This window comes from Calliphora vicina, chromosome 1 (genome assembly GCF_958450345.1).
Source record: "Calliphora vicina chromosome 1, idCalVici1.1, whole genome shotgun sequence".
NCBI classification, from domain to species: Eukaryota; Metazoa; Arthropoda; class Insecta; order Diptera; family Calliphoridae; genus Calliphora; species Calliphora vicina.
Window position 1 is genome coordinate 127,013,800 of NC_088780.1, and position 27,856 is coordinate 127,041,655.

At 30.0% G+C, this 27,856-nt stretch overlaps 1 protein-coding gene across 1 annotated transcript in view; it reads right to left on the reverse strand.

Annotated features, from left to right (window-relative positions):
• Positions 1 to 27,856, reverse strand: part of beat-IV (beaten path IV) — a 136,008-nt gene that overhangs the window by 51,578 nt on the left and 56,574 nt on the right. The window contains exons 2-4 of the mRNA XM_065507957.1: positions 23,375 to 24,366; positions 17,733 to 17,868; positions 8,389 to 8,522 (exon numbers count right to left, since the gene is read on the reverse strand). Of these exons, the coding sequence (XP_065364029.1) occupies positions 8,389 to 8,522; positions 17,733 to 17,868; positions 23,375 to 24,366 (1,262 nt within the window). The remainder of the gene's footprint in view (positions 1 to 8,388; positions 8,523 to 17,732; positions 17,869 to 23,374; positions 24,367 to 27,856) is intronic.

Genomic DNA, 27,856 nt, shown 5'->3' on the forward strand with positions numbered 1-27,856 from the left:
AGAAAATTCCAAATGAAATTGAGAAATTCCAGTTCAAATTGAGAAAATTCCAAATTAAATTGAGAATTTCTATTTCAAATTGTGAAAATTCCAATTGAAATTGAAAATTTCCATTTCAAATTGAGAAAATTCCAATTGAAATTGAGAATTTTACTCTACATAAATAAATATTATAATATAAATTAAACAAAACACATATGTACACAGTCTTATTGACCAACAGGCATATCTTGCAATTCCAAAGCGTTTTGGTGGAATGATGTTTTATGTTGTATAGCTTTACTTCAATCTCCAGTACATAGTTATATAGGACTTGGAATCGTTAATTAATTCTTGAAGATATAAAATCCTCTTCTCTCCTACATTTGAAGGATTTACGGTTGGAATATTCATCTTTGACTTCACAATATTTTTGATTCTGGACCAAATTATTTCAATAGGATTAAGCATTGGTGAATAGGGACTCAATGGTAAAAGTGTTGCTGGAGAGTTGTCGAAAATTTCACATAAACGATTGTGTCAAGGGGCATTGTCACATACCAAAACGAGTTCAGATAACTGATTACCCACCACTTGCTATCAACACTTTTGACCCATTCGTTATATTTTGACCCATTTGAATAATGCCTGCGGTACCAATTGCACCTATTAGGTGGATGTCGGGGCCACGGGAAGTAGGTATCAAAAGAACTGTTCGGGATCCAACACAAGACCAACCATGTTTTCTACGACAAAATAAAGTGAAATTGGTCGCTCTACCCAGACCACCACATCTTTCCACATTTGATATAATCGTTAATTTTGTTCTTTTTAGTTTAAAATAATTTATATAATATTTCTCAATTTTATTTAGAATTTTCCCAATTTCATTTGGAATTTTCCCAATTTCATTTGTAATTTTCTAAATTTCAATTTGAATTTCTCAATTTCATTTGGAATTTTCTCAATTTAAAACTGAATATCTCAATTTCATTTGGAATTTTCTCAATTTCAAATGGAAATTCTCAATTTCAAATGGAAATTCTCAATTTCAAATGGAAATTCTCAATTTCAATTGAAATTTTCTCAATTTAAAATGGAAATTCTCAATTTCATTTGGAATTTTCTAAATCTGAAATGGAAATTCTCAATTTCATTTGGAATTTTCTCAATTTAAAATGCAAATTCTCAATTTCATTTGTAATTTTCTCAATTTCAATGAAAAATGGTGTAGTGTGAGATTTGTGAGTTATTCTGCAGTGCGTATGATTATTATTAAAATAAAATTTATCACTCATACGCAACAGGGTTTAACGTTTTATTAATTTTATGCATAGAAAGTCGATAATTATGTTTTATATTTAAATTTAGACTATGAAAACATGGTTTTAATAAATTGTTTATCGAAATATTGGAAAATAGTAATCGGAATATTGACATGCACATAGGCAAAGAAGTTGTGTAACTTTTGCTAAGGTAAGCACACAATCAGGTCAGACCATTTGCACATTTACATCTTCGGTATTACCGATTCAATGGTGCAGATTCTTGATGTTGAACTATCCAACACTCTAATCTGGCTTGTAAAATTAGTATATCAATAATCCAACCATTTCATCGGCATATTATACTGGACTTTTTTCTAAGTTTACATTCTGAGAAGTTTGCTGAAATGTGTATTTCTTAGTTGTTGATAGTAATTTTTGGAAATTACAATAATTTTAAGAATTATTTTTTCATTTACATATATTCTTTTAAACACGTTGCATGTTCACGTTCGAACAGGCTTGAAAATCCTGATTTAAAAAAAGTAAACATTGTATTTTAATTTATTTTCTTTAAATTATTAATTGATCTTATACAGTGTCTTTTAATTTTCTTTATTCATATTTATTATTTAAGAAATTGCCAAAATAGTCCATTAAATATATTCAATGTATGTAGTATGTGCTATGTAGTTTGTATTAAAAAATTGTGTTGAATGAAATTATTGCTGTTGAACTTATTGCTTAGACAAAACAAAGTATGCTCAACAAAAGCTTTTAAAAGCTTTTATCATTTGCAAAATAAAATGGTAGTTTTCAGTTGTTTTAATTTTATTATGCTTGATTGATTTTTCCATTTTCATTTTTATTGGGCATGGAGATGAAGAGCAGGAAAGCAAAAATACTAAAAATAATAAATGAATGAGAGAAGTTTTACCTTGTTTGGCTTTAATTTGTTTTTCAAACCATTGCACATTCGATTAGTGTATTTCTTTATTATTATTATTATTTGCTATCTTTAGCTTGCTTCTTCTGCTTTAGCAAAAATCTTTAAACTTGTATTACTGCCTTTTGGCTTAAGTCCACTGTGTGATCTCTAGAGATGGACTCACAATAGCAGTGAGGGGGTGCTGGTTTTGGTTAGTTTGTTGCATACTTGTCATGCTTCTGGTTTTTATTATGTATTCTTGGGGATTTGTTACTCCCAGACATACAAATACAATTTTATTTACAAAATGTTGTACATACATTCGAACTTTTTGAATAAAAAAAACTTTGCTTAATAATGGTTATTGTTTGATTTTTTAAGTCCAGCATTTCGATATAAATTCTATTGTAATTGAAATTCATTGTGGTTGAACTGTTCGGTATTCTATTTGATATTATTACTTTTACTTTCTTGTGGTACGATATTATTTCTGTATTCAGCTTAATTTTCTTGGTAAAAATCTAAGGTCTATATTATTAAATTAAATCAGTAATGTTTATTAAATAGATAAATGAACATAATAAGTATGATAATGTTTGTGGTCCAGCTTAAAGTAAAATATAATTATACTGAAATAATTTGACAATAATCAAACAAATACAAGCTTGTTAAAAAGAAAAATTTTTAGGACGTGGTTTTGAATTAATTTTAATCTAGGCATTTTGTTTTTGTTTCTTCGATTTTGTATCTTTATTTGTTAGTTTAAGCAGCCAATAGTGGCGAATTAATTTTTGTAAAAAAAACATGGATTATTCTATTGCCAAAGAGGATTTAAAAGACTGGAAAATATAATAATTTTCTTAGAATTTCTTCTTATCCATATATTATTCACAGTTTTGATTACAAAATGTGACATTCTCGCACAGGCTCTGGTAATACCACAAAGCTTAAACAAGAAAACAAAACCATCAAAACGAATTAACCTTACATTAGATATATTGTGAGATTAACTAATCTAATTAATTACACTCTGCTACAAAATAACATTTTTCGTCAGAACTTGAAAAGCGACCTAATGCGGATTGTAGGCCTAGGTGAGGACATCTAAAAACGTTTATAAAGATTTTGAAACACTATACATACAAATTTTGAGTTATTTTAAAAAAGCTGTTTTAGGGTAGGTCGTAGTGCTTAAGTACCTCCAACTCACACATTTTTAGTCCGATTTGAAAATTTTACACAATCATGGATAGACAAAGAATTAAGCTATTCCAAAAAATTCTGTAAGTTTTTATAAAAAGTTTTGCTTTATTTTTTATTTTTTAAGTAATTTTTCAAATTCAACAATAGTTAAATATTAGGGGAGAAAATACTAAAAAATATGTTAATGAAAATTTGAATAAATTTTACAATTTTCATCCGATATAAGCTTTTTTATCAAAATACTAAAATCAAAAAAGTTGATAAATTTTGTTTTTCTTTTAGATATTCTTAACAAAACTAATACTTATAACTTACAAATGTATCAAAAAATGCACGTTATTTTAACCTTTATTTTTAAAATGCTGTAGCTCTGAGTTGGATAATTGGATCGATTTCCGCAATTGTTTCGAGTTTGGTTAGGATAGCATCACCCGTTTGGAAGATAAAGCCCATTTATAAAGTTGCACCCTTACGTCAACAGCATACATACCTGGGTATCCATAGCAAAACGCATGCAAATATAATGAAAAAATTGAAAAGTATAGAATTTTTTCAACGTTTTTACCCACCCTACTCCATATTTTTGATAACAGCGGGTCCAAATATATCCCGATTTTCTCCATTTTTGTTTAATTGGACTAAGAACAAATGTATATATCAAACAAATAAGGAGTTATTTAAAAATCTTGACGGCCTCCAAAGTTATATATACTTGAATTTAAAAAAATTTAAAAAGACGATTTTTCTCTAGTTTTTGGGAAAAAAGTAGTTTTATTATTTTTAAGTTATTTAAAAAATTCAAAGATGATGTATTAGGATATTTTACTTTATTAAACTCTAACTAAATATTTAAAATAAAAAAGAAATAAAAATTCTTGATACGGAGGGGATCAGGTCCATTCAAATAACGCCTATGTTTTATGTAAAATTCAAATTTAGGGCAAAAATTCTCAAATCCCATAGTCGATATCAAAATAAGGTAACCTATTTTAGATGGCCAAATATGTTCTTAATTATTTTATAAAGGGTTCCGATAATCCCGGTGTGGATATTATAGCAAAACAACTAAAAAATCCCATTTTTGGGATTTTTCAAAACTTTTTTTCCACATCTAATGGAAAAGTCTATATAACTGTAAAATTTCATTAAAATCTATTGATAAATAAAAAAATTATTTTAATTTGAAAAATTTGTATCTTTGCAAAAACTCAATAAAAAGCTTTTTTTGTCATACCTACACAACCACTTTTTTCAAAAAACAATGACTAAATGTAAGGGTTAAACTGGTTATCATAAAATTTTTTAAACTTTTGTCTATTTCTAACAAAAATAATACAGAAATTCCAACAAACGAGTTAGATATTAGCATTTTTATGCTAACGGCAGACATTCATCATACAAAACGTATGAACATACCCAGGTATGTTGCTGTTGACGTGCGTAAAGCAGTTCTGCTGTTGACATAAAGATTAAAGCGTAATCAGTTTTCTTTCCAAACCCGTTAAAACATTTAAAGTCGGAAAAAAACTGACTGAGTTAAAATTTGATAAGTTGACGAACATCAATAAAAACGGTTTTTTTAGAATAACATCTGAATTTTAGGGTATTTCTGAAATTGTTTGATACAATTTGTAATGTACTCTCCTTCGTTGTGTACCATCGTTTCACCGTGTTATTAGTATTTATTCTTCAGGTCATAAACCTGCCTTAACCCGGCAATTCCCATACCCTTGCCAAAGGGAGAAATAATTTGTTTTTATTAAAAATAGTAAAAATACGTCTAGTTCACACTATATATAAGTTTAAAATAAAAAAAAATATAGCTAGTTGCGATTTTATAGCGGGGTCACCAATAGTTGACACTGGGCAGAGAAAAAATAATTTTCTAAAAATACTTGCTGATATTGTAAGCCTGAATATCTAGCAGTATTTATTAAAAAAATTATTGTGATACTTAACCGTTTGGCATTTTTATAACAACTTATTTATCATAAGACACACACCAGTATGTTAAAATCAAAAACACTGATTAAAGATTTTTAAAAATCCCCTAGTTAATAAAATTCTAGCGTTGCCAAAATAAAATCAGATATAAAACAGGATCTTGTCTGTATATAAATAATATCAATATTTATCAGTAATATTTGTTTCTATGTTTAAAACTACCGTTAATCTTTGTCACCTGTAGGTGACACTGGGAATTGCCGGGTTAATATGAGATTTGTGAGTTATTCTGCAGTGCGTATGATTATTATTAAAATATAATTTATCACTCATACGCAACAGAGCCTAACATTTTTTTATTTCATTCATATAAAGTCGATTTATAATGAAATTTAGACTATGAATTGAAAACATAGTTTTAATAAATTGTTTCTCAATCGAAATCTTAGCTTAACATGGTCTTGGAAGTGAAAAATGGAAAAATTCTGCAAAACAAAAAATAAGTTGTTCCAAAAGAAGTGATATTTTCATGATCTAGCACAAAAAAGCTTATACTTGTATTAAAATAAATAAAACTTAAAACGTTCAATACAAAAATTCTCAAAAATACGTAAATTTATTCAATTATTGTAAAATTTTATTAAACATTAAAATATTCACCCCTATCGTGAAAATTATGTGAAATTAATGTTCCCATGAAATATCCATTTCACTCGAAGTGAAAATTGCTATCATGTTATATCCCTGAACTCTTCATTCACTTTTCATTTCACAACATGGGGTATTTTTTCACATGAACAAATGGGAATAGAAAACATAAATGGGAATAGAAAACATATTTCATATTGTCATATTACTTGTTATTTATAATTTTATCCACTTTTTCCGGAAATCCTGAAATTAAAGGTTGTATATTTCCTTTGTTAACTTTTTGGTATAGGTCTTACACTTACGCTTAAAATCGGACATGTCCTAGGATACCATTCCTGTGTACTTTAGTTCTTCTGTTTACAAGAGCCCAATATATTTCCACAGAACGAATTTCTAGAAAGTTGGGTGGATTTGGCACCCGAGGTACAAAATCGATATTATTGTTTGAATACCAATCGGGCCAGAAATATGAAGGCACTCGGTGTGGTTTTTGTAGACACTCCGTAATATTTATTTCTGTGTTTATCGTGCCTGATGTCACATATGGTTGGCTTCTTTTGAAACAACTGCAAATGCCTTGCCACACAAGAAACTTCTTGTGGATTTTTTTTTGTCCGATATAGCATTACCTCATCCATCAGCCACATAAAAATCTTGATCGGGAAGTTGTGAAAAGTCTGCCAGTACATAAGTTGCATGATCTATAACACAGCAGATAAAATATTACCTAAATTTGTTCGATCTTTTGCTTTTAGGTTGTAAGCATTTTGATCTGGAACTTTCTAATCTTAATACGACTTCAACACAGCATTATCTTAGGTTCTGCGTACAAAAAGATCAGAGGAAAAATATTTGAGAAATGGTTTCTTCAAACAAACTAAACTTTAATGTAAGTTAAGCACAGCGACACCTTATTTTTTCTCCATATTATCGGAGCCACTCCTAATGTATATATATATCTTTTCATATTTTTCTATTTCTTATAAAGCATTTTGTAGTTTCCCAACAGATTTGGTTACCCTTAGCAACACAGCTCTAATTTTTGTTATTTTTCCACTCATTTTTACATGTATTTTATTTATTTATATTCAATATTGTTAAGAGGAGTTAGAAATAAGAGAGATACAAAAATATAATGGCCAATTTACATTTATTTACCTGGATACTGTAAAAAATGAATTTTTACGTTTTTTTTTAGAAATTTTCTCTAGTAAAAAATGAACAAGAGATGAAACTATTTGTAAAATACCAAGCAGCAGAGAGACTTGTGTCAGTATTATTAACAGGTATGTATGTACGTGTATACAAATTAGTACACAGAGAGAACAAAGTTGTAATGGCAACCGAATTTGTAGACAATCGTATGTTTCTAACTTAGTGACCTAATTTTACAGTTGTGGCTACAAAATTTTAGAATTATTAATAAAATTTTGGTTGCTTCAAATGAAATTCTTCTTTATCCACTGATTTTCTATTGCTAGAACCGAAACCGATTCATTCGATTGGCAACAAATTCGGTTGCAATTACGAATATGTTTTCTCTGTATAAATATATAACTATGTATATGTATGTATTTGTATTTTCTAAACAAAATACCCAGCAGTTCTAGGAGACAGTACCGAACTAGTGATTTTACCCATGCTTTAGGGTGGGAGCTAGTTACTTCATTAGCCACGTGTCGAGTCCTAAGCAGGGGGGGAATTGTCTCTTTTTGATTACAATCGGACTGTGTAATAGCTTGTCCAAAGTGGGCAACAAATTAGCTACACATACTGGTTACATAGCGTCAGTTACCTTACTAGCTTTATAACTGGTTACTTGATCAGCTACTTGACTAATTATTTTAACACGGGCATGTCGTAAACAGGGGGTCAATTGACCCTTTAGATTACAATGTGACTATCTGATAGCTGATCGAAATTAGTCAACGCTTCTGGTGGGTAAAATAAAGTACAGTTCAAAAAAAAGTTTGAAGTGACTTCACCATAGGTTACTAAGAGACACTAAAGTGATGTTATATGCGATATCAGTATACTTAAGCAAAAATAAAAATAAACTGTATGAGAATTATATCAGCACAATTTGTATAAAACCGGTTTGTACGAATTACTCACTAAACGTTTAAATTGACTACACTCCAGATTACTTGGAGACACTTAAGTGTCAATTGTCTTCACGCTAAATTACTTGGGATGTATAAAGTAACCAATTGCCTTCTCTTTGCACAACAAAGTGCACACACGTGTCAAGTGACCAAAATGTAAAAATTGGAGTCAGGCCAAGTGATAAGACATTTGTGACAATTACTGTCTTTAAGGGATACATTGACTACTTGCTTAACTGCTGGGTAACATCATAGTCGTTTGTACATACATACACATGCACACATATAAAAGTAAATATTTCCAATTACTTACCGCTTGATCGTTGATAAACCATTGTAAGTGTGATGCTGGATGTGATTTCCCTGATGTACAATTTAGATTTAATGTTTCACCAATTTGATATTGAAATTGTTGCCCTTTGATATGTGGACCATCACGTGGTAGGTCTAGAAAAAGATACAGAATAAAATAAATATCAATAGGTAGAAATTAAGTTAAATTATAAATTTATTAGCGAGCTTAAAATACAAAATATTAGCATAAGTAAAAATACACGGTTTGTTTAAAAAAAGTTTAAAATTATTGTGAATGCTGTGAATTTTGGTATTGACAAATAGTTACTATATACATACATTAGTTTGCATCGAGTTGTCGTATCCCAGCACGTTATTGTATTTAGTAATGTAGGCAGTCATTATACCAACCATTCCGTTTGTAACATATTGAAATATTGGAAGTTGAACAAAAAAGTATATACATACATACGTATATCCTGGGTCCTAATAAGATTCTAAGACTGGCTAAAATTTTCTACAAATACTCTCTGCTGATAAGGTTTGTTGACTGTTGAAAATGGCCACCATACAAATGTCCCCGGAATACTGCTAGGGTAGTCATAAATATGATTATTATGCGAAAATCCTGATAAATTTTTGCACAAATTAGGCCTCAGTACTCCGAAATTATAATCGGAATAATTTTGTCATTAAACCACTAAATTTATAGTCTTGATTTTGTTTTATTTGATTAAAATTATTACTACAATCTAATCGCTAGTGATGAATTTTCGAAGATTTTCCGGAAACACTTCCATTAAAGTTTTTATAGTGCTTTCTGTCAATTTGTTCGAACAGGTAGTCAATCTCCGTTTAAAATCTACCACACTTTTAGACACCTTTTTTGAGATCTTCAATTATTTTTTAATAAGAGCCCAATATCTCTCCACTGGCCTTAGCTCTAGGCAGTTTGGAGGATTGGCCTCTCCTCGTACAAATACCATATTCTTGTTCTTTTACCACTCAAGACCTTGCTTACCATAGTGACGTATGCCAAGTCAAGCCAAAAATAAGTGGACACATCAAGAGTCTTATGAATCGAAGCATCTTCTCTTGTAAACATTTCTTGATGTGAATTTCGGTATTTATACAGCACTTTGTAAAAAATTTGGCAACTGCATAGTGCTTGCCATGCCAAGAACTTTTTGTTAAAATTGTCTGCTTTTTGGTTCTAAACTTTTCTACAACATTCCCTTGAGCATCAGCAATATAAAAATATTATAATAATAATCGACTGATTTAATTATACCCTACACCATCATAGTGAGGAGGGTATACTGGGTTAGTGCTGATGTTTATAACATGCAAAAATATTGTCGCAACACCCTCCTTAAAGTACACCAATCTGCTCAGGATCACTTTCTGAGTCGACTGCAATTTCAAAGGTAATTCGACAAAATTTGGTACAAGCTTTTCCATTGACCCTAGGACAAAACCTATAGAATTTGCTGGGAATCAGTTCATTATTTCTCCTAGCCCCCATATCGCACAACCAAATTTTGTGACGATCGATCCATAATTAGTTATAGCTCCCATATAAGGTCCACTTCCAAAAATCACTTTAACTAGCATATATCTTTTAAAAATGTTGGCGTTCAAATAAAATTCAACACAAATATGTTATATACAAAATATAAAAAAGTCATGTCACCAAATTTTATAACGATAGGTCCATAGTTAGTCATAGCTGCCATAAAATGCCCACTTCCGAAAATCATTTTATTGAAATGTTTAAATAAAAATCCAAATGAGTTTCCTATATACAGAAAACTGTTTAAATTCATCCTCTCGGTGTAGGGTATAATATGGTCGGGCTTGACCTACTATACTTTCTTGCTTGTTTAAATTAAAGAAGTAAAGCAAAACTCTCCGAATATGAAGCTTTACTGGCACAAAATTCGTCAGTTTCAAAGCAAAAAAAAAACTTGTTGTTTGCATTATAATGTTCAATAAGAGAGAATAAATGACAGAAAAAAATATGGTTAACATAACCGTGATTCCCATATAAGGGCCACTTCCGAAACTCACTTTAACGAGCATAAATACCTTCAAAATGTTGGTAACCAAATAAAATACGACATAAATCATTTTTGTATAGCAATAAATTACGCAACCTAATTTCATGGCAATTGGACCATAATTGGTCATAGCTTCCATATAAGGCTCACTTCCGAAAATCACTTTAATGAGTATAAATCTCTTTCAAATGCTGGTATCCGCATAAAATTCAACAGAAATAAGTTTCACATGGTAATAAATTACGTGACCTAATTTAATGACGGACGATTGGTATATAATTGGTCATAGCTCCCATATAAAGCCGACTACGATCTTATATACGTCGTTGCAAAGGTCTTATATCCTATCATTAGATATCCATATAGTCTACACGCGGAGAAAAAATATAATTGGGCATGGTTACTGTAACCATTTATATAGTGTTACAAGATTATAGTCACAAGAACCATTTACATGATTGTGGTAACCATAATATGGTTAATTTACGATTCACATGATTGTATCATATATGGTTACAGTAAACAAATATATGTTTCTGGCAACCATATTTATGATGAATAATTTTATCATAATATATTGTTCTCAGATTATGATAAGCCTAAAGCCGAGAGCACCATAATATGATAAGTCCTTCATCATATAAATGGTTGTCACAAACATATATATGTTTACTGTAACCATATATATGGTTGAGACAATCATGTGAATCGTAACTTAACCATATTATGGTTACCACAATCATGTAAATGGTTACTGTGACTATAATATAGTTAAAAAACTTGTAACAATATTGAAATGGTTACAGTAACCATGCCCAACTATATTTTTTCTCTGCGTGTATATCAAGACTTAGTAATCCAGATATAAGTAAAAAATATGTCAAAAATCGAGGTTGTCCCGGTTTTTTCCTCATATCTCAGCCATTTGTATACCGATTTTGCAGATTTTAAATAGCAAATTTCTCGAAAGCATATCTGACAGAATTATTGAAGATTTGGATCCCGAAGATATCAGGGGTCTTCAGAAAATTGATTTCAACAGACATGGCTTAAACGATCCGCTATCCAGAATATATATGTGATCCGGCCTATGAAAAGGTGGCTTATGACTCAAAAAAGAAATTGTGAGAAACAGATGTAAAAGATAAATAATGCATTTCTTCAGTTTCTTAGTAGTTTTTCTTTTGCATTATGAACAGTCATGCCCAAAAGGCAACCAAAAAAAGCAAAAGAGCATAAATGAGATAAGTTCGTGTGTGTATATAAAGAGTGATGATTTTTTCAATGGACAAACTTAGAGATGCTTACACAAAAATGACGAAATGGAGGAAACATGGAAGACAAAAAGGCAGAGCAAGTTAGGATTTTCTAGTTTTCACCACGTGAAAGAGCGTCTCAAAAACTATCGAAACCAAAAAAAAAAGTGGAACATTTTTTTTGAGTCATAAGCCACCTTTTCATAGGCCGGGTCACATATACTTTATAGGGTCGGAAATGAAAAATGTAGAAATTACAAACGGAATGCCAAACTTCTCACGACGGTGAAGGGTATAAATATTGTCTTAAGCCTTTTTGTACTAGATTTGAATTGAAGAAAAATTTAATCATTTAATAAATTTTTGAAGCCGTTTTTTTGGTAAAAAAAATAGAGTTCTAATTTGTTTTCTATGTATTTTCGTCTGTTTTTAATTCCCGGGATTCCCAAATAAAAATCCCGGGAATCGGTTAGTGAAAAATTGGCAAAATTCCCGGGAAATTTGTACCGGAAATTCCTGGGATAACAAAAAAGAAAAAAGTTTTTGCTCAGTGTAATGTTTGACAGACTAAATTTTCTTACTTGTTTTTTTAAAGCCTATTTATTATTATTTTTATTTTTTTCAGACATAAATAAACAACGTCAAACTAATTTTTCAAAAATTGTATAATGCATTTATGAAAATCATTTATATTCATTAAAACAATATTTATAATCAGTATCAGAAAAAATATTTATTCATGCCATGAATACACTTATAGTTTTCTCCTTTTGAACAATATTATGCAAATTTGCTAACGTATTTTAAAATAATTTTGCCAAAAAAATTACTTAAGAAAACTTTCAGCTACAAGTGTTTACTTTTCGGCGTGCCTGGATATTTTGTAATCCACTGGACATGGCCATCCATAAAATGCAGAGAACAGGCGTATAACCAACAATATCGATTACATAACCACACCGGCACAACTAACAGAATCAGCATCATTCTCCCGCCTTAAATGTATTAAATGGTCAGTAAGTTTTATTTATAAAATTTGTTATACTTTAAATTTAATCTAAACAAAATCAACAGAGAATGAAACTACAAAAAACAACAAACTTTAGAACGTGATTAGAATTTTGTTCTAAACAAGCCAGTATTGTTGGTTGTCATTGCTGTCGAAAACTCAGTAATCCATAAACAGTATTAAAAGTGATTAGTTTGCCATACGAAAATCATGTTGAAATTTTAGGACCAAAAAATATCCACACAAATAAACAGAGTATACTTAAACTTGTGTAGATACAAATGTACACATTCGCTACACTCGCCCAATACACCAGGCACACACGCATAAACAAGTGGCATAAATGAAGCCTTAAAAACACTTGATTATGCTATTTGAACTTTTGTTTGCCTTCAAGTGTCTGTCTGTGGATGTAAATTAGGGTGGTCCTTCATTTGATGCTACCAACAAACATTTTTATAACGTAAGCCGTTGATGAGCTGATAAACTTAGGCCCCTATTACCGTTTACAACAGTTGTATTTTAGTGTTATTTTAAAAAATACAACACTAAAATACAACTATTGTAAACGGTAATCGGGGCCTTAAATTTTGTTATGAAATACCGATAACTTGTGTGTTGGTTCCACTCTAATATATATATCGTACAATATTTTCGATACTCCCAAGGTCTTAAATTGTTCTCCGGCATCTAAAAATTTGTGCAAAATTGGAAAGGAACCTATCATAAAACATGTTCTATTATGTCCTCCTTTATTCATAAATGTTCAACAATGAGACAAGAGAACTGATGTGTCCCCTTTACACTTGTCGCGGGACTAGTGCGTTTAAAGCAATTGACACAATTCAAAATATATTTGTGTTGTATTTTATTTGGATACTTAAATATTTCAGAGATTTATGCACATTAATGATATTTTGAATATAAAGCTTATATGGGAGCTATGTAACATTGTGGACCGATCGGTACTAAATATGGTAGTACGAGTTCAGCTTATATAAAACATATTTCTGCTGAATTTTTTTTGGATATGTTTATAATTTACCTTTTTTCAGATAGGGCAGTTGTATGTTGGCTAGGAGAAATTATGGACCCATACTAACCAAATTCAATAGACTTAGTCTTAGGGGAAATATAAAATTTTGTGCCAAATATTGTCGAGTTATTTTTAAAATAGCGACATGTACTTTTATTCCAAAGTTTAAATGGACAGACAGACGGACGGACATTGCTTAATCAACTCAGAACGTGATCCTGATCAGATTGGTATACTTTAAGCTGGGTGTTAGAACAATATTTTTGAACGCTAAAAACATCAGAACTAACCAAATATACCCTCCCCACTATGGTGGTGTAGAGTATAAAAGGCATGTACTTACATATATAGTAAAAATTATAAGTAATATTTTAAATTTTTTATATTTGGCATAGACATTGAAATAGGTGTGATTCTTTGAAAGTTGTGAAAATTATAATATTTTGTTTTTAAAGTAAGATATTAATTGAAATTATACTAACTGGAAATAAACTTAATCTATATATATAAAAATGAAATGGTCCATGTATGTAATGGCAACACGTGAAAACGGCTGAAGCTATTTGGCTGATTTTCTTTGTATTCGATTTAAAATTTTCTGGAGATAGTTTGTAAAGAAAACAAGTTAGAGTACTATATTCGGCCCTGCTGAATCTTAAATACCCTCCACCTAAATATGATGATATAACAATAGAAATAATATAACAATTGTTAGAAAGACTAGCTTACACAGAAGATATTTTATTTCAAATTTAAAAAAAAATTATATATTTAATTCAGTAATTTATAATTGAAATAAACTCAGATTCTTACTATTTTCAACAGAGCTTGTCATTTATTCCTATTATAAAGTATGAAATTTAGCAATTTATACACTTAATAATTAGATAACATTACGCGTTTGGTTCAACATTTTTCCTTATTAACCACAAATGAAGAAACGTGATTTCTAGGTATTTTAATTGAATTTCATCTTTACAATAGTTTTATGAGTAGATACAAATTACTAATCTGTGTATTATTTTGGTTCAATGTAGGGGAGCTATGACCTATTATGGGCTTATTGCCATATAATATTGTAACGTAATTTCTTAGTATTTGAGTGGACCATACAGCATTTTTTTTGGATATACGTGTAGGTTAATGTGTTTTACGGTTCTTAGCCTTCATCTATGACCCATTAATGGCTGATCATCATAAAATTTGGTATACAAATTTTTTAAGGGGATGATATGCTTAATGTTTATTTACATTTTATTATATTTAATGATATTTTAAATTTTCAGATATTGCTGATTCATCCTAAAATATTGGCCAATATATTGGCCAATAAATATTATTAAATTTATGCAAAAATGCAAAAATTTCCATTATGAAAAATTTTATAATATTTATGAACATGTTCTTATTAAGACTATTACATCCTACCATCAATGAAGGAGGTAATTAAAGCACCACTGCACTAGAACGCTATTTAATATGTCCTAAGGGTAAATAACCTAAAAATAAATGGGGTATAAATTGTGCAGCAAAAAATATTACTATATATTATATTTCAAATTTCAGTCAAATTTCCAGTATAATTTGTGTAAAATTTTATCAGGATTGCTGCATAATCATTATACGTATGACTGGTCATTACTGTTCAAACAGTATTCCGGGGGGACATGCGTATGGGCGCTAGGTGAAATCTTTAACCGATATTGCCCAACAGAGAGTATTTGTGGAACATTTCATTCAGCTAGCTCTTTCGTCTGGGACCTATCGTGTTTTCAAAAGACAGACAGATGGACGGACGGACATAACTAGATCGTCTTCGAATCTTAAGAAACTTTTTGCTTTACTTTGAAATTTTGAAATCCGAATCGATGAAGAAAACTGAGTTCGATGTGTTACTATATGTGGTCTCTACTTTCACGTATGTATATATCGACTTATATTAAAATTGCAAAACTATTAATCATAATTTCTGCACATTTATCACGCTTGTATATTTATCTAGTTGGGTATATACAGAATCAAATTTGTACATGAATACTATTACGCTTGTATGTATGTTCGTCTATATATTTTGGTGACACAAAGTTTTACAACTTGGCTTAAAGTTTTTCATGTATTTCAAATTATTTTTTTTTATCTTCTTTTTTGCCTTTACGTTCTAATTCTCATATATGCCAGAGAAATTTCAAAATAATCTAATATAGTGTTGTGAGAATTTATTTAATAAATATAAATATTAAAAGCTTAAAATTTTTATTTATAGAATTAAAAGTTTTAAAGATTTAGAAAATTGTTTGCTCAGTCATAAGTATGTATATAGAAATTACGTAGAAATGTAGATAAAGAGTTAAAGGGTTTTGAAAACTTATAATTTAAGGGTTGTTGAAGACAGATTAACATTAAGTGTTGAAAAATAATATGGGGAATTAATATAATAAGTGCTTAGCAATTAGGAAATATGCAATAGCTTACATAAATGTTTAGTTAAGTATACTGAATTTGGTAATTTTAACGATAGCTGGTTAAATTAACTAAAACTAGTTGTCTAAGTTTCAAGATATACATTTTTGCAAACAATTTTAATTTAAAACAAGTAAGAGAGAAATGGAGCAAAAAACATTTTTCTTTTAAAATTTCAATAATTTATATTCGTGGGTGATTTTTGGAAGTGGGCCATATATGGGAGCTATGACCAATTATGGACCGATCACTATGAAATTAGGTCGTGTGAAAATTATTTATGTTGAATTTTATGTGTATAACAACATTTTTAGGAGATTTATGCACGTTAAAGTGATTTTCGGAAGCGGGTTTATATGGGAGCTCTGACTTATTATAGACCGATCATAATTAAATTTGGTGACATGAATTCCGTATATACAGAACTTTTGTGGAGAAAAAACTTGTGTAGATACCTATATAACTTAAACATATATGACCGACAAAGTCCAATTTCGGTACGACATTTGTAGGAGGCTAGGGGAAATAATGGATTTCTATAGGCTTGGTCCTTGGGCCGAAAAAATTATATGTACCAAATTGTATTGCAATATCTTCAAAATTGCGACATGTGCTTTGGGCACAAGGTTTACATGGCTAACCAGCCAGACGGACGAACGGAAGGAAGAACGGACGGAGACAGTGATTCTGAGTCGATCGGTTTACTTTAAGGTGTGTGTTAGACTATTATCTTTTGGCGTTAAAAACATCTGGACAAATCAAATATAGCCTCCATAAATTAAGAAAAGAAAAAAAAATTATTCGGTATAAAAAACAGGCACATTATTTCACATTACCAAATTTTTTGATGATCGGACCATAATTTGTCATATCTATCATAAATAACCCACTTTTTTAAACCACTTTAACTAGCATAAATCGTTTAAAAATGTTGCTATTACAAAAAAAATCAACACAAATAAGTTGCATATAATCAAAAGTCATGTCACCTAATTTTATAAGGATCGGTCCATAATTAGTCATTGCTCCCATATAAGAACCACTTCCGAAATTCATTTTAACGAGTATTGATTTCTTAAAAAATAAGTATATACAGGAGATATGCCACGTAATTTTATGGCGTGTCGTTCATAATTAGTCATAGCTCCCATATCAATTTTAAAATAAAACTGTTTATTATCGACCATATGATACCCTAGGTGTAGGGTATCTTATGGTCGGGCTTGACTGATTACAATTTCTTACTTGCTTTTTATACTGTGTCTATGAAAACCCTTTAAAAACCTTTTAGCTTTTGCATCTAATGAACATCAAATAACGAAATTTCAAGTATTACAATATATGGTATACAAAGGTTATTTTTAAATTCATAACCAGATAACCCGATAACCAAGCAACCGTATGAACAACCAATGTTCCCGTTGTTTTTTTTAATTTAGCAAATAACATAATTCTATTTCAGTTTTTCTCTCCACTGAAACCTGAATACGTGAAAACATACTTATTCCTTTTCTGATACTAAATATTGCACTTGATACTCACATACAATATCCATACGTCCTTCACCTTGAACGGATGAAAAATTTGGAGCTTCTGCTGATACTTCACAACGATATAATCCTGTTGAATTTATGGTCAGTCCTCGTAACAAAACTCTTGTGCTGTCAGAATGTTCTTCCTGCAAAGAAAACAGAAAATAGAAAATTTTAATATGAAAAATGAGAATATATTTGGAATATTTGTAAAATTTATTCGGAATGGTGTAAGTGTAAAGCAAAGGTTAGAAATTTTTGCATATATGTATGTATGTACATATTTTTGTTAAATAAACAGAAGTTGTATTTAATATCATAAATTTCTTTACCTAATAAAGTTTATTTCTGATTTGCACATGGCAATTCTATATGAAAATTTCGTTGAATAAATATGCAGTAATATTTTGTAATAGAATGTGGTTTCTTTCTCTTTTAATTATAAATTTTAAAGACATATTTGAACCCTAATTTTTTTTCTTTGAAATTTTATTTGAATTTCTAACTAGAAAAGTGTTTATTTAGTATCCTAAAAAATGTTAAACCCCATCTCTTGTTATTTGACTTTGTTTCTTGTTACTATATAAACAATCCTATTTCCTATAGTTTATTTTAGCAAAAACCATCTCAGGTAAATTTAATATTAATAAAAAATTGTTTTTTTACTCATAAATCTTCTTTTGGTTTTATTTGATGGCAAACATAATTATCAGTTGTTTCCACCCCTAAAACATTCAACACTTAAAAGTAACTACAAACAACCACTACACAAAATGGCTGCGACTACAGGAAAATCATTTAATTTTAATATTTATTTTTATTCACCTGGAAAATAAAATGTGTACTAAAAGAATTTTTTTATCAAAATTGTTTATCTAGTTCTTGGTGGCAATGCACAAGAGAATATAGAGCTAATTTAAGGAATTTGTGTTCAGTGGGGACGCTTGTAAAATAGACCCATAAAATAACCTAATGTTGAAACATAGGGATAGATGGATGGTGTTAAAAAGGAATATCCGGACATGATCTAGTGCTAGGGTTCTAAATGTACAGATACTGAAATTTTAGTCGGAGTTTTTATTTTTTTATAAATCCATTTTATACTTTCCAACATTTTCTAATTTTCTTCTGAGTGTATTAAACCTCCTACACTTCTGCATACAGTATCGATCAAAAAAAAAAGATTTCAAAAACAACAAATGCGCTTGAAAACAAGTAAGAAAGTATGGTCGGTCAAGCCCGAACATATAATAACCTACACTAAGTAAAAGAGCAAAAAAAAATTTCTTTTAAAATTTCAATAATTTATATTTTTGAGTGATTTTCGGAAGTGGGCCTTATATGGGAGCTATGACCAATTATGAAGTGATTCTATCAGAAAGTGATTCTAAGTCGATCGGTATACTTTAAGGTGGGTGTTAGACTAATATTTTTGGGCGTTACAAACATCTGCACAAACGCATAATACCCTCTCCACTATGGTGGTGTAGGGTATAATAAAAATAAAGCCTCAGTGCGAAATTTAGTTTAAGTATTTCTTGTGATATTATTAAAAAAATTTAACAAAACATCGTATACCGCTCGACTTATAATCAATTTCAGAGTCGATTAAACGATGTCCGTCCGTCCGTCCGTCTGGCGGGTCGGCTGGCTGGCTGTTCATGTAAACATTGTGCGCAAAGTACATGTCGCAGTTTTGAAGATATTTCGATAAAATTTAGTACATACAATTACTTCGCTCTAAGGACGAAGCCTATTGAAAATGGCTGAAATCGGTTCATTATTTCACATAGGTCCACATACAAATGTCCTCCGCAATAGATATAGGTATCTACACAAATTTCGCTCCAAATAAGTTTTCTATATACGGAAATCACGTCACCAAATGGTCGGTCGGGCTCCGATATAGGGCCCGCTTCCGAATATCACTTAAACCAGCATAAATCTCTTAGAAATGTTGGTATACACATAAAATTCAACACAAATAATCTTCATATTGACATAAATAACACGACCTAATTTTATGATGATCGGTCTATAATTAGTCATAGCTCCCACATAAGACCCGCTTCCGAAAATCACTTTAACGATCAAAAACCTCTTAAAAATGTTGGTATAATCATACAAATAAACACAAAAAACCTTCATATAGACGTAAATAACATGACCTAATTTTGTGATGATCGGTCCATAATTAGTCATAGCTCTTGTATAAGGCCCTCTTCCAAAAATCACTTTAACGAGCAAAAATCGCCTAAAAAAATTTGGAATCACCAGGGAAACCGGAAATATGCTCTAAAAAAAGCTTTAATTATGCAGTAAAAAGTTTAAAATATGCTCTTAAAATTTAAAAAAATATGCTCTTAAAAAACAAACTTTTATATAATTTTTAACCAAAAAATATACTTTTATTTAAAAAAATCAATACAATTTATTTCTAAAAAGGTAAAGTAACATAAAATAAACAAAAATAACATGAACTAAAACAAGTATAACAAAACATAAATACAACATAAAAACTATAGCAACTTAAGGTATGAAAAGGCCTCGAGAGGTATGTTTTGATGATATTTTATATAAATATAAAGTCACTTCTTCAATTACGGTTATAATTGCAATAAATTACAAAATATTTTGATTTAAATTTTCAAACAAAAATCGTTGTCTATTGGATCTGAAAACATTTTTATACATAGAAAATGTTATTTCCACATTAATTGATGTAATAGGAGAAAATTTAAAAGACAATATTTCTTTAACACTTAGAACGGTTAAGTTTGAATTAGAACCAAAGTTTGATATTTAGATGGCGCTTTTATTAAAATAGTGATTATTTTATATTAAAACAAGTAAGAGAGCTATATTCGGCTGTGCCGAATCTTATATACCCTTCACCAAATTATACTTCAAAATAAAAAATTTAAATATTTTTAGCTGAACAGAAATTTTTATTCAGTTTTTTCTTTTTTGGAAAAAAAAATTTTTCGAATTGTTTTTTTAAATTTATTTTTTTTTTATTAAAATTTTTAAAAACAATTTTTTGATTTTTAAATTTTTTTTAGTGAGAAGCCATCAATTTTTCAATTTTGAATTTTAAACAAAGCTGTACCACAACAGCGAAAAATAAGTAAAACAAAATTTGTTTTTGATAAAGTCAAAAAATGCTATTAAACAGTAAAATATGCTCTAAAAACGCAAAAATATGACATAAATATGCTCTTAAAACAAATACATGCAAAAATATGCATTTAAGGGTAAAATATGCAAAAATATGCACTAAAAAATCGATGCCAAAATTCTTAAATATTTCTGAAACGTGTAAATATCTTATCCATGTGCTCATTAGACTCAACAGAAAAAACATGCATTTGCATATTTTGGTTTCCCTGGTAATCACATACAATTCAACACGACTAACTATCATTTAGATATAAATAACATGACCTAAGTTCATGGCCTAATTTCTTGCATTATATGCAAGAGTGCATATATAATGCACTCTTCCGAAAATCACTCAAAAATATAAATTATTGAAATTTCAAAAGAAAAATGATTTTGCTCATTTACTTAGTGTAGAGTATTACATTCTTACTTGTTTGTTTTTGATTTAGTGTTTTTTCAACTAGAGTAAAAAATAAACAAATTTTGCTAACAACCATTAACAGAAAAATTTAAATTTTGCAATTAATTCGATAATGGTACTCAATTTGGAGATCAATATCCATTGATTTTAAAACCATAAATAGTTTTTAATATTTTCAATAAAATTTTACTATTGGAAATATCTCCTTTGGGCAGTATGTGCCAAATTTTGTCCAAACATCTATAAAATTGTGACCTGTAGTTTGATTATAAAGATTACATGGACGGACGTACGGACATCGCTTAGTCGACTCAGAAAGTGATTCAGCAGATTTGTTACTTTAAGGTGCTGCGTTTGCGTACTTTCCACTAAAAAATATCCAGTATTCTTATTTTAGAGAGTAAAAATAAATTACTAAGTCTGTTGTCAAAAAACTAAAAATGTTCACAGATCGAGCTCCTTTTTTTGATTAAACGCTTATTGGCCAAGTTATAAGCGAATTTATTTATTGTGCGTTTTTATATAAAAAAAAATCGATTTTTGGTCAGAAATATGAGTGATCACAGAACGAGCTCCTTTTCTTGATTAAACGCTTATTGGCCAAATTATTAGCGAATTTGGATATTGTGAGTTTTTATATAAAAATATCGATTTTTGTTCAGAAATATGAGTGATCACAGATCGAGCTCCTTTTCTTTATTAAACACTTATTGGCCAAATTATTTGCGGATTTAGAATGTGGACAACACTGAAATACATACATTTAATTAGATTTTTAAAGTTTAGGGAATCCCCTTATATAAAAAATGTGTTTGCATCCTCTAAATAAATTTTTTTGTAACTATGACAACGAATGAGTAATTTTATTTCAATGGATATTTTCTTGTGATCTTGTTTTCGAATTTTAATTAATAACACTCTGCTACAAAATAACACATTTTGTCAGAGCTTGAAAAGCGACCTAATGGGGGTTGTAGGCCTAGGTGAGGGCATACTAAAACCATTTTCAAAGCTTTTAAAACACCCTTAAAATTTTGAGTTATTTTGAAAAATCTGTTTTAGGGTAGTACTTTACTACCTCTAACTCACATATTTTTATACCGATTTAAAAATTGTAAACAATTATGGATAGGCAAAGGATAAAGCTTTAATAAAATGTATGCATTAAATTTATTTTCCAAAAAATTTTTTAAGTTTTTATAAAAAGTTTCGCTTTATTTTTCTTACGAATTTTACTACGAACATTTAAAAACAAATTAGCCAAATAGGTGCAGCCGTTTTTCGATTTTAGATAAATCGAAAAAAATTGGGCGTAATTTTATTCATAAATTTTAGATAAATCGAAAAAAAGTGGTCGTCAATTTTTTCCTTCAGTAAAAAAGGTGCCGCCGTTTTTCGATTTTAGGTAAAGCGAAAAAAAGTGGGCGTAATTTTATTCATAAATTTTAGATAAATCGAAAAAAAATGGTCGTCAATTTTTTCCTTCAGTAAAAACTTAAATTGGATAACTACGAACATTTAAACAAAAAATTAGCCAAATCGGTGTAGCCGTTTTCCGATTTTAGATAAATCGACGAAAGTGGGCGTGGTCAGTTTTTCATTTCGCATAAACCTAAGTTGGACTATGACCAACATTTTTGAAAAAAAAAAAAATTTCTAAACCAACGAACGACATTTGATTTTTATTTATATAGATTATCAAGTACGCGAACACAACTTTTGTGTTTTTTAATTAAATCAGGATTGATAATTTGTTTGTTTGTTTTAACCAGCTAATTTCTTTTCCCTTTAGAAATATTACAGAAGCAATTTTTGTCGAATGTCTTTCGACCTATACTGTACATATAAATATAATAAACTAAAGTTTCCATTTACCAAATGGTCTTTAATTTTTCTATCTCTTTACAACTTCCGCTGTGTGTGTAAATATGTTTAATATTAGTATCTTAGTCTCCTACACAATGTCTGTGTTTATTTATAGAATGATGTGTGCTTTATCTTTCGCAAAAATATAATTTCCTTTTTAACCAAGCATTTGCTTCGCTTGTGTAATAATAATTCATACTTACAATAACTCTTACACCATCGACTCTATAACTGGTTTTTGGTGGATTTGCTTTTGGCACATAACGATAGAATTCTTCATTATCCTTGTACCATTTAATGGCATACAAATCTTCGCCTTCGTCCTCGTCATGGTCCCTATCGAGAGCACCGCCCTCGTTCTCAACCTCATCGTCGTCATCGTCTTCGTTGGTATTCTCATCTGCATCGTCTGTATGGTCTCTTTCATTGCTGTCGGTATTGCTATCATCACCACGTGCCGGATGATGAGCAAAACTACTGCTGCCTCCAATGATGCCACTTGAACTTATGTAAGTTTTGCCAGTATGCGTGCTAGCACCAACTTGAGCACCACCACCGCCGCCAACACCATACTTACTGTTGTAAATCGAAGAGGATGGCAAGGATGACGATGATGAGGAAGATGAGGTTTGTGTTCTTCCTCGGTAGATACTGTGACCATAAGGTGAGGGTGGTGGTGTGTGCTGTTGATATTCAGGTTGTTCATATTGTTGTGTATAATAAGATTGCTGTTGTTGTTGCTGTGCCTGATAAGGATATTGTTGCTGATAATAAGTGCCAGTGTGTGTGGTAATACTGCCACTTGCACTGCCTATACTGCTACTACTGCTGCTGCTGCTGCTACTGCCACTTCCGCCTTGCCATTGTGCCTGATAGGCTTGCACTAAAGGCTGAAAATAGGGTTGCCTTCGGTAAGGCTGTTGCTGCATTTGCTGCTGCTGTTGTTCCTGTGTACGCATGCGTCTGTATGCTGACAGTTCCTCCTGTGATTCGTTGTTATCAACATAATTCATGTTTGTCGCTCCGCTACCACGTTGATAGTGATGATGATTGTAATTATGTCTACTTCTTGTCTGTGTGCCACCGATCGTACCTCTTGACTTATTCAGCTCATATTGGCACTCGAGAAAAGCAGATTCCCCTCGTAGTTTGTAGGCGGGTATTGAGACTTTGATGAGGCGTAAGCCAGCTAAACCTAGAATAAAGATAATGGATAAAGGTGATTTATTGAAAAGTTGCCCATAAAATAATTAGACCATTTCATTTACAGGTACATATATATATTCTAAATGGACAATGAATCTATATTAAAAGTTTCCTATAATAAATATGTTAGCTATAGAGATAAAATATGTAAGCTGTGTCCATAAATTTAGAAATGTGATTAGAAAACAATTTGAAATTGTTTAATTATTGAGAGGAAACAAAAAAATTCGACAAGGCATCGAATCATACCTTATATTTTTTAAAACATGGTACACAGGTTCTTTATGGTCATACAAAGTCGTTTAACAATTTTTTTTTTTAAGATTTTCCTTAATGTATGGTGAACAATACTTAAACATAATAAACATCGCAGCCAAAACTTACATTGAAAAGTAATAAGTTAAAAAGCTAATATAAAAAAAGGAAGCCACTTATACATTTTCATTTTAACACTGTGATGTCATTGAAGGCAATTACTTAACACCTTCGCTTACAAATAGTGAGTTAAATAAGTCATTACCACGTTCGCTTACAAACAGGGAGTTAAATAAGTATAACATACAAAATATTATTTTTCATCTCATTAATATCACATGTGCATATTTTTTTAAAATATTTTGAAATTTTAGTCAACAAAAATTTAATCAATAAAACGTTAGAAGCGATATTTTTAAGAATTTATGGTCGTTAAATTGGTTTTCGGAAGTGATCCTGATATGGGAGCTATGGTCAATTGTAGATTGATTATTTGTGGATGAATTTGTGTGGATACCCAAATAAATCATACATTTTTGTCAAAAAAGTTCTATTCCGGAAATAAATTTGTATGGGGCTAGGTGCAACATGTGCTACCGAAAAAAATGTATGTGCCAAATTTGATCAAAATGTCTTCAAAATTTCGGACTGTAATTTGCGTACAAGTTTTACATGGCCAGCGAGCCAGCCAGGACGAACGGACAATATTTGGTCCACACACAGAAAAAATTATATTTCAATTCAAACATTTATCACATACTATTCAACTGGTTTCAATTATTTTTTAAATTAATCAAGTATTCATGTGCTGAAAAACAAAATTTTCTGATATTTTCTTTTGAATTTTGAGTTTTGAATTTGATAATTTTGATAACTGAATATACAATTTTCGTTATTGGTTGAAGCATAGACAACAACTAGATGATAGGTAGCTGAGAGCCAAAAACCTAAGTCTGTTGTCAAAAACTTAATTCATGAGAATGTATTATTGCATGTATTTTGTTTTTGTATCACCTGTATGTGTGAAAAGAGAGTAATATTTTACTCTCTCCTTCCGTTCTATGCGTTTCCCTGCAGAAAGTGTCAATAGTGAAACTATACTGACTTACTATTGACACAGTCACCAGTACTAGTGACTTATTTTACCCCAGACAAAGCTATTTACTATAGACATTTAACATGTGCGTGTCATTGAAGTCTACAACTGACGATATTACTATTGACTAGGTACTTATTCACTAGTACATTTTAGTAATTCTAATCTACACTTTTGGTACTTTTCTAAAGTAGATGTAAATAATGAAACTGCATATTTTGTTAACATTTGACGTTGTATTAAAGAAATTAAAAAACGAAATGGTATGAATTCATAAAAGATGGAAAAGTCGTCTTCGTTGACAATGTCGCTTAAAAGTCACCAAAATAGACGACAAAACTGGTGACTTAGAGACACTTGTCCCCAGGTTTCCTTTTGGGTTATTCCAGGGAAAGGCAACCTATACTATTGTATTAGTTATACGCTCTCTCCACGTATCGGTGTTGCCAGTAAACTTTCGTCTCATTTGACCACTTAAAAATGTAAAATCTCATATTGTTCATCATACATCTTTAAAAGTTGGGACATTTTTTTTTTCACTGGCAACGCTGATTCTTAAATTGTGCGATAAAAAAACGATACACAACCTACTTGTTTGAGTTCTCAAGCTAGACTGATTAAAAGTTGTTTATTTCTCTACAATGCGCGTGCATTTCGTTTAATAAACGATAGTTAGATTTTGGCCATCCCCCAGTTTGGTAAAAATTAGTAAAAAAATCATCCTGAAAAAATGTTAGGTAAATCGGTTGGGGTTAAGACGTGCCGCAAGCCCTCTGAAGTTTTGAGATGCATTTACAATGGGAAAAAGTGCATTTATTTCAGTTTTTGTAAAAATTTTGCCATTAAAGAATTACTTTTGTAATTTAATTTAAAAGAATCCAAATGTGTACGTAATTGTTGTTCTAATGAAACATAAAAAACAGAAATTGGTCAAAAAATGTTAAAGTTATTAAAAATTCGCCAGGCCATTTACGTGTCTCAGGCCACTAGAACAAGAAATGTAGGAACAAAATTAACATATTTTGATAAATATTAAAATAAAAGCTAATTTTTACTTAAAATATGTCCATATTTACTTGTATATGAGTTTTTGTCTTCGTAGGATACTGTTAACCTATTCTTAAGTATGAACAAAAAAATAAAATTTTTTTAACGGGAGTTTCAAAACTCCATTTTCAAATTTTTAAAAATTTTGTTAAATAAATTTTAGAATTTTTTGATCATCTCATTGGGATTTATTAAGAATATAATAGGGAATAAAAATGTGAAAAAATAATGAAAATATCTCTTATAGTTATTCCGTATCTGTGATTTAAATTTTGAAATTTTCGAGAAAAAGCTATTATTTGGCAATTTTTAGGCCAATGAGCTCTATTTCCTTACTCTTATGAATTTTAAGTAAAACCTATTGAGAATATTATAGTCCAGATAATTCTAAATATACTCTGAAACTTTTACTAAAATCGAAAAACGTTAACCCTTAAATCGTGAAGGTCAAAAGTCAAATTTTTCAATATTTGGAATTTCTCTTGGAAAGATTTCGAAATGTTCGAAATGTTGTATATTTTTGGGTCGATTTTGATGAAATTTAATACAAAGCCTAGTATTTACAAAAACAGCAGAAAAATTAAAATTAACCCTATATAGCACTTGGTGTTAAAATTACCCCAAACTTCTAAACCCATAAAAAAATTATGATTTTAAAAGTTTGGGGTCATTTTAACCCCAAGTGCCATTAAACGTTAATTTCCATTCTTGTGCTGTTATTATAAACCCTAGAGTTTATGTTATATTTTAGTTAAATTTCATCAAAATCGGCCCAAAAATATACAACATTTAGAACATTTCGAAATCTTATATAAATATATAATCTTATATGAATATATAATTTTCGTAATTGAAAAAACTAAAAATAATTCAATAATTTTTGTATTTAAAGTTCAACCAATAACGAAGATTGTACACTCAGTTATCAAAATTATCAAATTTAAAATTCAAAATTCAATAGATAATATCAAAAAAATTCGTTTTTGTGCACATGAATACTTGCTTCAATTATGAAATAATTGAAACCAGTTCAATATGTGACAAATAGTGTTTATAAACCGGTTAACCGGTTAACCGAAAA